This window comes from Mus caroli, unplaced genomic scaffold (assembly GCF_978045245.1).
Source record: "Mus caroli unplaced genomic scaffold, Mus_caroli_1 scaffold_1, whole genome shotgun sequence".
Classification (NCBI taxonomy): domain Eukaryota; kingdom Metazoa; phylum Chordata; class Mammalia; order Rodentia; family Muridae; genus Mus; species Mus caroli.
Genome location: NW_028227256.1, coordinates 84,637,041 through 84,652,703, shown reverse-complemented (window position 1 = coordinate 84,652,703; position 15,663 = coordinate 84,637,041). Strand labels below are relative to the sequence as shown.

Here is a 15,663-nt window from a genome sequence, read left to right as displayed (position 1 = left end):
CAAAAGTCCCCCACACGCTCCTTCCCCACTCCCCCCTCCCACTTCTTGGCCCTGGCATCCCCCTGTACTGAGGCAGATAAAGTTTGCAAGACCAATGGGCCTCTCTTTCCACTGATGGCCGACTAGGCCATCTTCTGATACATATGCAGCTAGAGACATGAGCTCCGGGGGGGTACTGGATAGTTCTATTGTTGTTCCACCTATAGGGTTGCAGATCCCCCCAGATCTGCAAGGTTTTTGTTCTAGTTCATTTTGGTTTGGTGGTTTGAGATGGGGTTCCTCTGAATAATCCTGGCTGTCCTCAGACTTGCTCTGGAGACTAGGCTGCCCTTGACTGTACACAGATCTGCATGCCTCTACCTCCTGAGTGCTGGGATTGAAGCCATGCACCATCACTGCCTGGCATATTTGCAAGTATTTTTGAATAATAAAGTCTACTTGATAGTTTTGAGACAGGCACATCAAAGATTATTTTGTGTGTTCTTTGAAAATAATTGCTTATTACTTATGTCAGTGTGTTTTGCTCCATGTATGTATGTGCCCCACATGCATGCAGTGCCCGTGGGGATCAGAAGAAATCTGTGGGCCTGGAGTTACTTTAGAGCTGTGATGGGGTTCCTGGGATTTAACCCTGGGTCTTTTGAAAAGTGAGAGATAGTCTCAACCACTGAATCATATCTCCAGCTCCACAAATTATTTTAACTGGTCATGAGGATGAGGAAAGTTTGTTATTCTTTCGATTATTTTAAATATTAAGCAAAATTTTAATTGTGATAACAGTTTTGAAAACTATACTGTTTAATGAATAGATTATTTTGCTTGATAAAGTACTGTAAACGCTTTACACGAAAAAAATTCAGAGTGCATCTTTATATCGTATGCTATCATTATTTTAAAGATAAACAAGTAAAGTCTTGAAACACTGAATAAGGCAGAATGGAATGAAAACACACAGCTCTCTTGTTATACGTCATTTCCAGAGGAAGCAACAGAGTGTTAGAGATGAATTCAAGTGAATCCTAACTTAAACAGCTTAGGGCAGCGGCTCATTCCAAAGTCTAAAAGGCTGTCTTAGTTAGGGCTTCTGTTGCTGTGATAAAAGACCATAGGAAAAGCAGCTTGGGAAGGAAAGGGTTTCTTTCAGCTTTCCACTCTCAGGCATCTATGTAAAGGATGGCAGGGCAGGAAATCCAGGCAGGAACCTGAAGGCAGGAACTGAAGCAGAAGCCAAGGATGAATGCTGTTGACAGGTTTGATCCTCATGGCTTGCTCAGTCTGCTCCATTATACAACCCAGAACTACAGCTCCCATAGCCTGGGCCCTGACTGACCAATCACTAATGAAGAAAATGCAGGAGAGGGAGAAGAGCCTGAGGCAACCCAGAGGCTGCCACTCTCACTTCTCATTTGGGGGTGAAGGTGGGGGAAGCTTGTAGAAGCTAGACACTCTCCCTCCAGAGAAGGGTGTGTCCTCAAATTCATATCAGAACATGACCTAGTTGGCCATCATTGGGAAGAGAGGCCCCTTGGTCTTACAAACTTTATATGCCTCAGTACAGGGGAATGCCAGGGCCAAGAACTGGGAGTGGGTGTTTAGGGAAGTTGGGGGGAGGGTAAGGGGGACTTTTGGGATAGCATTTGAAATGTAAATGAAGAAAAAATCCTAATTAAATTAAAAAAAAAGCAAGTTCCACCTTGCCAGGCGTGGTGGCTCATAGCTTTAATGCAAGCAGAGGCAGGTGGAATTCTGAGTTCGAGGCCAGCCTGGTCTACAAAGTGAGTTCCAGGACAGCCAGGGAAATACAGAGAAACCCTGTCTCAAAAAAAACAAAAAAACAAAAAAAAAAAAGAAAGAAAGAAAGAAAGAAAGAAAGAAAGAAAGAAAGAAAGAAAGAAAGAAAGTTCCATTGTCACCACAGTGGATGCGCAGAAGAATCAGGTGTCCTAACTGGGTTATGACCCTAGCATTGGACTCCTACTCTTCTAATCTCGCATCCAACCTTGCCACACCATTGGGTGGCACCAACTCCAAGACATTAATCATTAAAAGATAAATCTAGAAAACTGACAGAACTCTCTCTTTAGAAGACATTAAAGTTGATATCTGGTTTTCCTCCACTTAAAAGCTTATATTTCTAGGATTGGTCTCAAAGCAACCCATTTCATTTCGCTTCCAGCCTCCATATCTAACAAGTTGCAGTTGAGCTCTGGACAGTGTCTGATGCCTTGGTCCCCGGTGCAATCACTGGGTGTGATCCCAGAGCTTTGATTTGAAGTGTGCCATTTAAAAGGCTCACTCTTGAGAGCTTCGGCCCCACCTGGTGGCCCTATTGAGTCAGTGGATGGTGAAGGGGCTGACTCTCCTCAGGTACATTTATACTTGCCTGTCCTTTAAGGAATAGCCACTTCCTGATATCCTCTCTGCCATAATGTTTCTGCTTTGCCAAAGGCCTAAAGAACATGGAACCTGCCTACAATGAGCTGGTGCTTCTTAAATCATGAGTCAAACTAAAACTTCCCTGCTTTAACCTATGTCTCTTAGAAACTTGTCACAGCAGTGAAATGTCTGTTTAGTAAAATTTAAGTCTCTCTTCCCATTCTTAAGAGGGACCCAGTGCATTATGAAATATACGTGTTGGCTAGGACAATACAAAAGAAAAAAAAACCTCGAGCCACCATTGGCTCTCTACTACAGTTCATACACTGCACAGCTATAGTGACTGGGTACAATATTGGCGGGTGCTTGCTGCCATCACAGATGGGATTAGCTAGAAGAAACACAAACTTGAGAACCATTGTTGTGATTCTACGAGGGAACTTTTCAGAATTCTATATTTGCTATAAACAAAGGAGCTACATAGTTTGGGGGCATCTGGAGGAAAGAAAAAGAACAGGGAGGAGGGTATTAAGGACTGCAAAGTACGGGATCTCAGGATTGGAGAATAGTAAAACTCTGTGAGGAGCCAGAGGAAAGAAAGTGAGTGTGCTGGTTGCTGGACACATTCCAGAAAACATGTTCAGAGGACCAAGAGCTGCAACTTGTGTCCCTAAGGCCTGCAAGAGGACTGTGACCCCCAAAGGTTCCACCTGCTGCAGCTTCTTCCTCAGCATGGAGGGAATTACAAGAGGTGGGGTGGCACAGCCCCGGTGTGGTCTTAAAAGGGGTGGAGGAGCAGCTGGAGTGGTCAGCCTGAACCCATGGTTGTGCACAGGGAGAGTGAATTAAAAACAGTGCCTGATCTCCAGCCATGTGAATGCAGGAAACAAAGACATCCACCAGGGGGCGCGCAACAGTAGCAGAGAGAAGGCTCCCAGATCTGAGGATCATCCAGAACTGCAGTGGGAGGAGGATGCCCTGGGAACAGCAAGAGGGCTCCATTTCCACTACATTACCAGAGTGGTGCTTTAGTCATATATTAACCAGGTAAAAGAACAGGGAACAACTCTTTACTCCTTTTAATATTCCTAAGACACAAAAGGTTAAAAGACAAAAGTAAAATTAGTTAAGTTGGGATTAAACAGATAGCTCAGCACTTGCTGTTCTTGCAGAGGAATTGGGTTGTGTTCTCAGTACCCTCATCAGGTGTCTCCAACTCCAGGGCATGCATCACCCTCTTCTGGCCTCTGTGGGCACTGCACCACAGTCTCTATTCCTCTCTTCTCTCTGTCTCTCTGTCTCTCTCTCTCTGTCTCTCCCTCTCTCCCTGAAACATTTTCTCTTGGAAAATATTCATTTCCAAAAGTTAAACAAAATAAGAAAATGGAAAAAGGTAATATTTGGAATATACCAAGAGACTTCACATTTTAAAAGTAAGTTAAACAATAAATGTCAACATAAGAGTTGTATTAGTTAGGGTTTTACTGCTGTGAACAGATACCATGACCAAGGCAAGTCTTATAAAAAAAACAACATTTAATTGGGGCTGGCTTACAGGTTCAGAGGTTCAGTCCATTATCATCAAGGTGGGAGCATGGCAGTATCAAGACAAGCATGGCACAGGAGGAGCTGAGAGTTCTATGTCTTCATCCAAAGGCTGCTAGTGGAAGACTGACTTCCAGGCAACTAGGGTGAGGATCTTATACCCACACCCACAGTGACACACCCATTCCAACCAGGTCACACCTATTCCAACAAGGCCACACCTTCAGATGGTGCCACTCCCTGGTCCAAGGATATACAAACCATCACATTCCACTCCCTGGTCCCCATAGACTTGTTCAAAAACATGAGTCTATGGGGACCATACTTAAACATAGCATAACGTAAAATGCATTTAGTGCAACTTTCAAAGTCCTCATAGTCTATAGCAGTTGCAACAATGTTAAAAGTCCAAAGTTCAAGGTCTCTTCTGAGATTCATTCAACTTAATTAACTGTAATCCCCAGAGCAAGGCAGGAAACCAGCTAGGCAAACTCCAAACTCTGCATCTCCATGGCTGATGTCAAAGTGGTCTTCAGATCTCCACTCCTTTTTCATCTTTTTTGACTGCAACAAACTGCTTCCTCCTGGGCTGGTTCCACTCCCTGTTAGCAGCTTTCCTCAGCATGTGTCCGATGGCTCTGGCATCTTTAACATCTTTGAGTCTCCAAGGCAATTTCAATGTTACAGCTTCTTCTTTCAGTGTCTGGGATTCCACTTGATCTTTTGGACTCCTCCTAAGGGCTGGCATCACTTCTCCATCTCTGTCCTCTGTAGCACTCTATGCTCAGGTTGATCCACTCCATTACGGCTGCTGTTCTTGGTGATCATCCCATGGTACTGACATCTCCAATACACTGGGGTGTTCCACTCCAACTAGGCTTCACCAATAGCCTCTCATAGGCTCTCTTCAGGGTGCCAAGCCTCAAATCCTTTGCATGACCCCTTCATTCCTGGGCCATCAACTACAGCTGAGGCTTCACCTTCTCCAATGGGCTTCCCTGGCCTCTCACAGTGCTAAGCCTCAGCTTCTCTCCATGATCCCTTCATTCCTTCACAAGCAGTACCACCTGAGTGACTCTTACACATTACCAAGTCCAGCCGCAGCATGAGGTACAACCTTGGGTATCTCTAGAACACAGCTTCTTTGTGCTCCCAGAAAACAATTTCCAGAAGATTTCACCTCAACGATGCTGGTCTCTTCTTAATCACCACTAATTCCTTAGCTCCAGCTAACCAGCATCAATTTTCCCAGTAGTTCCTTCCATTCTTAACTCTAGAGCCAGAGGCACAATGGCTGAAGCTGCCGAGTTCTGCTGCTTACAGGAACTAGAACATGATCCCCTTGTATTATTACATTATCACTAGCTTTATGTTTTCTAAATCCTTCATTGCCTAAGCTTGGCTATCCTGGTTCTTGCTCTGTAGATTGACCCTGAATGTAGAGATAAGCATGCTTGTCTCATGGGATTAAAGGTGTGTACCACCATGCCTGGATCTAATTTAGCTGGGTAGAATCTTGCCCCAAGATCCCACTCCCTTAATCTGTTATCTCCTAGAACACGAGATTTTGCTCCATTTCACTTCCTGGTACTCCTTTAGTACTCAAACCATACATTTTATATTTTTCCTTTCTAAGCTTGCTATGCTTGTTCATACTTCTCTTCATAAGACTTAACCAGAGAACAAAGTCTCTGCTGGGCTTTTTTGAAACTTCTTTTGTCAATGCAACTAATGCAAGTCTCTTCACCTTAGCCTCAGGCAAACTTTTCAGACAAGAGCAAAAAGTAGCCACATTTTTCACCAAAATACCACAAAACCAGTCTTTATGCCACATTCTGAAATTCTTCTCCTTTGAAATCTCTTGGGCCAGGTCAACACAGTTCAAATCAATCCCAGCAACAAAGTCTTCTATATTCCTACTAGGATGACCCATTAAGCCCCATTTAAAGCATTCCACTGCTTTCCAAATCCAAAGTCCCAAAATCCACATTCTTTCAAATAAAAGCATGGTCAGGCCTATCACAGCAATATCCCACTCCCAGTACCAACTTCTGTATTAGTTAGGGTTTTACTGCTGTGAACAGACACCATGACCAAGGCAAGTCTTATAAAAAAACAACATTTAATTGGGGCTGGCTTACAGGTTCAGAGGTTCAGTCCATTATCATCAAGGTGGGAGCATGGCAGTATCAAGGCAAGCATGGCACAGGAGGAGCTGAGAGTTCTATGTCTTCATCCAAAGGCTGCTAGTGGAAGACTGACTTCCAGGCAACTAGGGTGAGGATCTTATACCCACACCCACAGTGACACACCCATTCCAACCAGGTCACACCTATTCCAACAAGGCCACACCTTCAGATGGTGCCACTCCCTGGTCCAAGGATATACAAACCATCACAAGAGTTGATGATGAACCTATCTAAAGATGTGCTCAGTAACTTGGAAAGAGCTGTAGAAAGCATCGCCAGTCATGAAAAAGTGGCAAACCGTAACTGGGATGAGCTTCAACAGAAAAATTCCAATGACTAAACAGAAAATCTGCTAATAACACACGTTAATAAGAAATGAGTAATTGAATATCATATAAACCACTCTCAGATATAAAATAGTCTAACTGCTTTGGAAAATAGCCTGGTAATTTATTATGGAAACTTGGGGTTCAGGAATCCCAATTTTAGGCATTTACCCTGGAAGATGGAGAAAGCATAGCCTGTGGAAAACCAAAAAGAGGTATTAAGACAAAGCAGACACAACTTGCTTGGGAAGGGGACCTGTGGTGGAAGGGATTCTATCACAACACAGGAAACTGAGGGGTGACAGTGAATCTGAGCAAATGCAAGGAACATGTGCATGCCACAGTCACAAGATACCACCATTGTTGGTACCATGAGCATGTGGAAGTACATCTACTCTGGGTAGAAAGAGAGATAGATAGATAGACAGACAGACAGACTGTCAGACAGACAGACAGACAGACAGACAGACAGACAGACAGACAGACAGATAGATAGATAGATAGATAGATAGATAGATAGATAGATAGATAGATAGATAGATAGATAGATTAGATAAGCAATCTTCCCAGGCTGGAAAGAAATACAACTCCTTTCTTGTAGCTGATAAAATCTCCATTTAGAAAAATCCTAAGACATCCGCAACAAATTTCAAACATAAATAAATACATTAAGATTAAAAAACACATCATCTATATGAAAAGTAAAGTATATTTCTAGTAATATAAAATTCAAACTTAAGCTAAAACAATCTCATTTAAAATTACATCAAAAACTAAAATATGTTGGCTAGAGACAGCACAACAGTTAAGAGCACTTGCTATTCTTCCAGATGACCAGAGTTGGGGACCCAGGAACTATGTCAGACAGCACAACAGTTAAGAGCATTTGCTATTCTTCCAGATGATTAGACTTGGGGACCCAGCAACTATGTCAGGTGGTTCAATATTGCCAGTTACTTCAGCTCCAGGGATTCTACATCCTCTTCTGGCCTCTGATGGAACCCACACATGCATGCACATAACTCCCCACCAACACATGCACAAACAGTCATAAAATATCATAGTGATAGGTTGAAAAAATAAGCCTTAAAGAAGAAGAACCTAGGAAAGAAGACCAAAACACTCAGAAGAAAATCCCACATTGACAGAACAGAGCTGGTAACACTGTTAGGACGAATCACAAGAAAACTACGGGGACTGGCTCCCTGGGGAGTGTGCTGACAGGAACAGGGCTGACAACTGGAGCTCAGATCTCTAGAAGCAACATAAAGCAGATGTGGATGCATACATCTGTAACTCCAGCATACCTACAAAGAGATGGGAGACAGAGACAAAAGAATCCATAAGGCTATTGGCCCATCTAGCCTGACTCCACAGCAATGAAAAACTGTTGAACCTGTTTCAAAGGCACAAGGTTGTGCTCTGACCACCACATAAGCTCCCCTGTACCTGCACGCATCTACAAAAACACACATGCATGCATGCACATATACATCCCCCGCACACTTACACACATACAAAGAAACTACAAAGGAATATAAAGTAAGTATATCATATGCAAGTGACATCTCAAATTTTCTTTCTTTAAACTCACTTATAAGAGCAAGATAAAAAAATACTCTGGGAAGAGATTTATATTTAGAATGCATACATTCTAATTGCATTAGAAATTAACCACAACTACAGAAGCAATGTAGAGACATGCAATGGCCTTGGTGTCCTCCCCACAAAAGACATGCAAGTAGCCAATATGTATTGGAAGATGGTGACTATCAAGCAATTACGGAAATGAAAATAAAATCTATGAGAAACCATTCATGCCTGCTAGGATAGCCTCAATTTTTAGGTGGAAAATAACAAGTGTTGACAAAGAGGTCGAACAAGTAGAACCTTTTGATCATTAAACATAAGTATTTAGTGAGAATATAAAATAGTGATGAAACTATGAAAGAAATCTTTGGTCCTCCATAATTTAAACATACAGTTGTTCTATGGCTCAGCAATTCCACTCTTGAACATATATTCAAAAGAACCAAAATTGTGTTCAAAGTCTTGTACCAAAGTGTTCCTAACAGCACTGTTCTTAATAATGGTAACTATTCATATTATATAAACTCTTACACCATTAAACTGATAAAATTTGAGTTATACGTACCCATAATACTATTCAGCCACAAAAGTGAAGTACATGCTACAACATGGATAAACTTTTAAAACATACTAAGAAAGTTGGCACAAAAGATCTCAAATTCTACTTTAAATTTCCAGTATAGGCAAGTCCATGGAGATGGCAGGGTAAAGGTTGTCCAGGCTTAGGGTTATGGGATGTCATTTGGAAACGAACGGGAATTGTCCTGACTGTCGACCAATATGAACATAAAAACATTATACATAAACTTACCTAGTTGGTAGTTTTAAACTACAGACATGACACAACCTAAATTCACCTGAGAAGGGAGTCTCTCCACTGAGGGATCACTTAGGGCAGACTGGTCTATGGGCTTGCTTATGGGAGATATTCTTGATGCTCAGTTGCTGTGGGGGTGCTGGGCTCACTGTGAACACACTGCTCCCTGGGCAGGTGGCCTCAGCTGTGTGAGAAAACTACTTCAGCCTGAGCCTGAGTGAGGCAGCAAGCAGCTTCTTCACAGGGGGTCTGCCTGGCCCTTCCTGCCTGAGTCCTGACTACACTCAAGTCTGCAACCTGCAAGAGTAAGCCAAGGAAATCCTTCCCTTCTCTAATCTGGAAACTAGAACAACAACAACCCCAAAATCACTAAGCTGTAGAAATTAAAAGAGTAAGTATATCATATGCAAACAAAATCTGAAGTTTTCTTCCTTTAAACTCACTTATAAGAGAAAGATAAAAAAGATATGCAAAACAATTTGAGAAATTTAAAAGTCACTCCTCTGATCTGGTATTGCCTAAATTATTAGCTAAATCTCCAGCAATTTAGACACTGATGTAGAATTTTGCCTAGGAGCCTGGACTTCGTCCAGCCTTTATAACTGATTAACAGAAAATGGCAGCCCAAATGTTTCCTAACCTCCAAGGAAAGAAGGCAAACACTGAGGGAAGCCACAGATCACAGGCAGTGTGTGCACTGCATTAAAGAGCTGCTTCCAAAAGTGCCTGCTAAGGATGAGTCAGCATTTGTGGGGAGGGGAATAGGGAGAACACTGCTTAAACCCAACCCAGGTATTATGTTATTTGCAATGTTCTATCCTCTCTCCTCTTTCTTCTCTGCTACTCTTCCCTCCTTCCCTCTCCTCCTCCCTTCTGTGCTCACCTTCTCCCTCATCCTCCCATTTCTCTTTTCTCTCCCTCCCAGGCAGAATCCATTTCCACCCCTCAGCTTTCCAGAGTGTCCAGAGTGCTCAGATTAGAGGTTTGTGCCCTTACAAGACCTTGATCTGCTAATACACAAACCAAGAGAACCAACCTTCCTTCCTTCCTTCCTACCCGTTTCTCTCCTTACATCTTTCTTTCTTTGCTTCTGTTTTCTAACGGTGATGGGAATTGAACTCATACCCTGACATGTGCTTGGCAAACACAAGTGCACCCCACTTAGCTACATCCCAAGACCGGATCAGCCATAGAATGTTTACAGCCCTGTGCAACCAGGAGTCCCCCTGGCTCCAAGCATGCCTGTCACACTAGGTGTGAAAAAATCAGACAGGCTCTAGAGATCTGCTTGAGGGTTTCTTTCAGATGAAATGAAAGACATGTGACCTGAAGCCCTTCAACAGTCTTGAATTCAAAACTCAAAAATACATTAGTACTTTCCAGAGCAACTGTACATCCTAAGTCATAAAGTGATGCTTGTGTCTTTGTCTCTGGTAAAGGCCAGAGGACAAGTGATCAGAGTTTGAAGCTACTTAGATCCTGCCACACACTCATCCACAGCTTCCCTCAGTATCCCTTTAAAGCTGTCCGTACTTTCTTAGCTGTGGACCATGTGACTACAAGACTCTGTAAGCTAGAACCTCTGACGTGTGTTGGCTCACCTCTGGCTTAGAGCCCAAGGAATAAGCATGCCACAGAGCTGGTTGAGAAAGCTTTGACCTAGACCTGTCCCTTGAGTCAAGCCTTCACCTCTGTGGACCAAATGTCTAAGGTTCATTCAAAGATTCTGCAACTGTCACCTGATCACCAAACTAACTGTATTGTCTCCTGGTGCCAAGCAAAAACCCTGTATTTATCCAGCTTCAAGTACAAACATCCTCATACTCTGAGCCTGGCATTCCCTTGTCTACCACTGTGTCAGGTGACCCTCTTCCCAATGAGAAGCAGCCTAGGCCAAATACAGGAGGGGGTGCGGCCCAAAAGAACCACATCTGCCAGTGAAGAGAGAATGCAGCCAGAAGGCATCAGTCACCCACCTGAGTCAGCTTTCCCTTCTTCTTACAGTTGATCCCTCCAATGAAGATCATATTGGGCATGACTGGCCTGGGATATTCGAACACAAAATCGTACCGTAACAGCCACAGAGAATTCTGGTGTAAGGAAGGTAGGGACACATCTCTCTTGAGGAGGTCTGAGGCAATGATTTCATACTTTGAATACAGACAATAATATATGTAGTTTTCCAAGATGTTAACAATGAAGTTGGCCAGTCGTTGGGGAAACGTCATGTGGTCTGAGAATTTGGTGTAGAATCTGGGAACATAGGACACAGGACTTGGGCTTTGACCAAGCATGTGTTCCAGGGAGCATGGGAAACCTCTGAAGAGGTAGACAGAGGGCAGGTTGAGATACTCAGCCAGGATCACACCACAGGGCATGGCTGGGTCTGTGAACAGAGCATCAAACTTGTTCTCCCTGAGGAAGTTGAGGGTGGCAGAGTCCTTCAGGAGGCTCTGGCAGCTGAAAAAGCACATGTCCACGACAATCATGTTGTTCCTGTACTCTCTTAGAGGACCACTCAGGTTGGCACTGGGAAGAAAGTGGTTGTTTCCAAAGGTGCGAAAACGGGTCTGCAGTTCTTCTAGGCTGTAGGGAACTGGGAAGATTTTCCTCCTGTAGTATTTTGATTCTCCCAAAAGCAAATTGACTTCTGGCACTAGGACCATAATGTCATGTCCTCGTTCACTGAGATGTTCCACTATCTCCTTCATACTAAGCCAGTGGCTTCCATCCTGGGGGACCACCAACAGCTTGTCACCTAGAACTGAGGCCCAAAGCACTAGGAAGAGAAACCCTGCAGGAAGTGTCTGAGCAGCAGGAAAAAGGCAAGCCATCCTAGGGAAGGGAAGGCGACAATGAGTACCCCTGAGGCTGCAGGGCTCTCAGCTACCCCCCTCACACACTCAGCACCGACCGCAGGACTCCCTGCCTTCCTCTCCCTTATTCTAAAGCATGTCCTGTAATATGAAGGGAGCTAAATTAACCATATTAAGCAGGTGGCTGACTCTGTGTAGCCTATCAGTCTTTATTAGAGATTCTAGTTTTCTTATCTTTTTCTCCATTAATGGGCTAATCCTTCCAATGGGTCTTTGCTACTGTTTAAAGAAATCCTGGAGGGAGCTGACCTGGGCCTTGTGAGGTGAGTGGAGAAATGGCTCTGTCAATGCATTGACACTTTCCTGCCAACTTTGTTCACAACAAGGAGGAAGCACTAACTTAACAGAGAACATATTTGATGTTCAAAGCAACACAGAGCCCTCTCCTCCTCATAATTCTTAATCTTCACCTTCTTCTGTGTCTTTGGGCCTATGTAGCTGTATCTATAAAGGATACCAATCTTACAGGGTGGTACCCATCCTAAGGATTTTATCTTCACTAAGTTCATCTGCAATGACTGTGCAACCAAGCTCAACTTCAAACGTGCTGGCCACTGACTTCAGTGTAGTTTCTCAGGACACAGAAGTTAGGCCTTAACCCCCACCCATATCCTCACACGGTACAAACCTCAGAGTGCAGTTATGGCCAGCCTTCTATGTGTGAGAAACTGAGGTTGCTGCCTAAGCAAAGGACAGTAGTTGTAACCCCTGGGGCTGTGAAAGAAACTGAAATTATCTACCTCTGCCTAACTGTTTACAAACTCTTGGTCTTTGAATTTCTTCACAGTCATCAAATGGTTAAAAATGATGGCAAGTTTAGTTTTAAAAACTTAACGGAGAACCAGGGATGAACTTTGGTTGGTAGAACACTTGCTTAGTCAGTAACCTTTGCACTCAGGGAGGGAGAAGCAGAAGGATCAGACATTCAAGGTCATCCTAGCTACATAGTGAGTTTGAGGACAGCCTGGGTTTCATGAGTGTTTGTCTGAAAAACAGAAGTAGGCCTGAGGAGATGGCTCAGCAGGTAAGAACACTGACAAGTCCTCCAGAGGACCAAAGTTCAATTCCCAGCACCCTCAGGTTGTGTAAACCAGGCTCCAAAGGCTATGCTACTGTCTTCTGACCTCAGTGGGCATATTCACGACACACATATCTTCATATAGACAAACACCCATACACATAAGACTGAAATCAATAATATGTCAAAACAAAGATTTAAAAGACAACCTAAGTGCATTTTACTTGTAGTTCTAGAATCAGGCACTGCCTCACATGGAGTGAGTCTGCAGTGAGCCAACTAGGAGACAGCCGAAGTCTGACATACAAGGCTTTCAGAGACCTTCACAATGCTACTGTGGGTTAAAGAAGTCAAAGGGGCTATTTTGAAAATCAAAGTTGACATACCCAAACACACGCAGACACTTCCTGGCTAACATTCAAGAGAAGAATAAACCCGTTTTGTTAACATGCTGCAGGTTGGGAGGATAGAAAACTGTCTAAGAGTTGCTTTGCTTGATGTTTTTCTCAAGTCCATTAACTGGTTGGCCTCCGAGGGAACAGCTGGAAATCCCTAATTTGCATTACAGTTTGTTCTGTTGCAATGCCACATAGCCTGAACCTTCCAGAAATTCCACAGCACCCTTGGAGATTGATGGGCTCCGGAAAAGCAAGTGACCATTTTGGTACTGCTAAGGAGAAAACTGTGTTCTTGTTCTAAAAGGGGCTCCAAAATGCCACTGGGCTCCTAGAATGTATTTTGAAACTCCTTGTTTGATATTGGGGATAAATAAACATTCCCACCTATGGCCCAAGCCTTTCTTATTGTTGCATGGCATTGCTCTCTCTGAAATGACTGAGCTCTGGAGAGTGAGAGCAACCTGGAGCACATATGATAAGCATGATCCAGGGACAGCAGAGCTCAGGGTGATGTGAGCAGAGGGTTGCAGCTTTCTAGCCCACCCTTTGGTAGTTTAAATGAAAATGGCCCCTGTGGGCTCATAGGAAGTAGCACTATTTAAAAAGTTAGGAGGCATAGCCTTGGAGTACATGTGGCCTTGTTGGAGGAAAGGTGTCACTGGTGGTGGCCTTTGAGGTTTCAGGGGCTCCAGCCAAGGCCCAGTGTGTCTCCCCCTCCTTGCTGCCTGCCAATCCAGATGCAGAATTCCTGGCTTCTTCTCCAGCACGATGTCTGCCTGCCTGCTGCCATGCTTCCTGCCATGACCATAATGGACTAAAGCTCTCAAATGTAAGCCAGCCCCAATTACCTGTTTTCCTTTCTAGGAGTTGCTATGGTCATGGTGTCTCTTTATAGCCATAGAACCCCTAGGAAGCTCTCCCTAGATGATATGCATAATAAACAAGATGTCAGCTCTGATCACCCGCTTCCTTTAAAGTTCTGCTAGTGTCCCATCTGTGACACCTTCCCTGGAGAGCCCATGGTCCAGCAGCCCAGCCTGTGGCCCTGGGCCTCCTTCTCTTTTTTCCTATCCTCACCTTCTGTGTATTTATGCCTCTCTCCCAACTACCAGTAGCATGTACAGGGTGGGGCTAATCAGTGTTCTAATGTACCACCCTACCAGACCCAGTGTTCCTCTCTATTGTGTCCACAGCATGCAGATCAGTGTTCAGCATACAGGAGGTTCCTAGTACCAGTTTGTGGGTGAGTGAACTAGTATTGGGACTGTCAGTCCATTTCATCCTTGTGCCTCATTGTCAATCAAATAGTAAAAGGTCACTCCAGGAAGGACAAGCACAGAACCAGCTCCCTTCTGAGGAGCTGGTCGCTGACCCTCCCACATGTGTATAAGGGAAAAACCAATGCTTTCCTTCTGCTACTTTCACTCACACAGCTCTCATGTTGCCAAGCATGTATGAGTCAAGTCAACCACTTAGCAGAGTTGGCTGCAGACCAGAGGCTCTTTTACTCAGCCTCACAGCGGCTCTGCTCAAACCACTCAGAGAACTAAATCACACAGCCAGAGGTTCATTACAGCACGCAGCACCCAGAGTGCAACAAGACAGCAGTAGAGAAATGCCAAGAGCTTGGGGGAGGGACATGGACGCTCTCTGTGTTCTTGGTGCAACCTATCCTCCACACCTTCAGCAACCTGGCAGCTCCCCAACCCAATCCCTCTGTGCTTTCATATGGGCTGCATTATGAAATACAGGGGATAGGCTGATTGATTAAATTACTGTTGATCAGTAATCAACCCTAACTTCAATCCCTTTCTCTGCCCTTTCCTCTAATCTCAAAGTTGGTTCCAGACCCCATCCTTATAAACTTTCCAAAAGTTGCCCCTTAAGCATAAGCTTTAAAAAACAGTAAAACAGCTTATCACAAACAAACAGCACAGTTTTTCCTCTCACCCCTCATGAAATCAATAGACATTTGGGAAGCTCTGCACAGGAAGACAAAAACCCTTATCTTTCAAATTCTGTATTGCTCTCTCACCACACATAATCTGTTACTTGCCTGTCAGATAGTAAGGTTAGAGACCTGTGCCTCTAGGTAGCTCGAGATGAGGACTCTTGAGGAAGAGTAAGAAATCTGGAAGTCGGTTTCCTCTCAGCCACCATCAGTCAGCATCTGAATTCTGGGTTTCCTAACCACCACCAAGAGGGAGGGTTACATTTGTTCTGTTTGTTAATCACTGTTGAGGGCGGGCCAGGGAGTGATGGATGTTGAAATCAGGCTGCCCAGGGAGAAGTTGTTCTTTGAATCAAGGAACTGGCTCATCCAGACCTTGTCAGGCATATGCATATTTGACCCAGCTTGCCAGCACTTGCCTTAACCTTGGCACCCCAGTGAGCTGGGGGCTCAGGAAAGCAGGACTGAAGGGGCCAACCCAAAGGGCAAGCAGGAAAGTAGCCAAGATGAAAGTTCTTTCTTTAAGGCTTACAAAGACTCCACTCAGTCCAAGCAGGGGTGGAGGATCAACTGGGGT

At 44.1% G+C, this 15,663-nt stretch overlaps 1 protein-coding gene across 1 annotated transcript in view; it reads right to left on the bottom strand.

Moving 5' to 3' along the window:
• LOC110283898 (UDP-glucuronosyltransferase 1A6) overlaps positions 1-15,353 on the bottom strand; it is an 83,469-nt gene extending 68,116 nt beyond the window's left edge. Inside the window, exons 1-2 of the mRNA XM_021149605.2 lie at positions 15,192-15,353; positions 10,820-11,678 (exon numbers count right to left, since the gene is read on the bottom strand). Of these exons, the coding sequence (XP_021005264.1) occupies positions 10,820-11,677 (858 nt within the window). The 5' untranslated portion in view covers position 11,678; positions 15,192-15,353. The remainder of the gene's footprint in view (positions 1-10,819; positions 11,679-15,191) is intronic.
• Between the last annotated feature and the right edge of the window lie 310 nt (positions 15,354-15,663).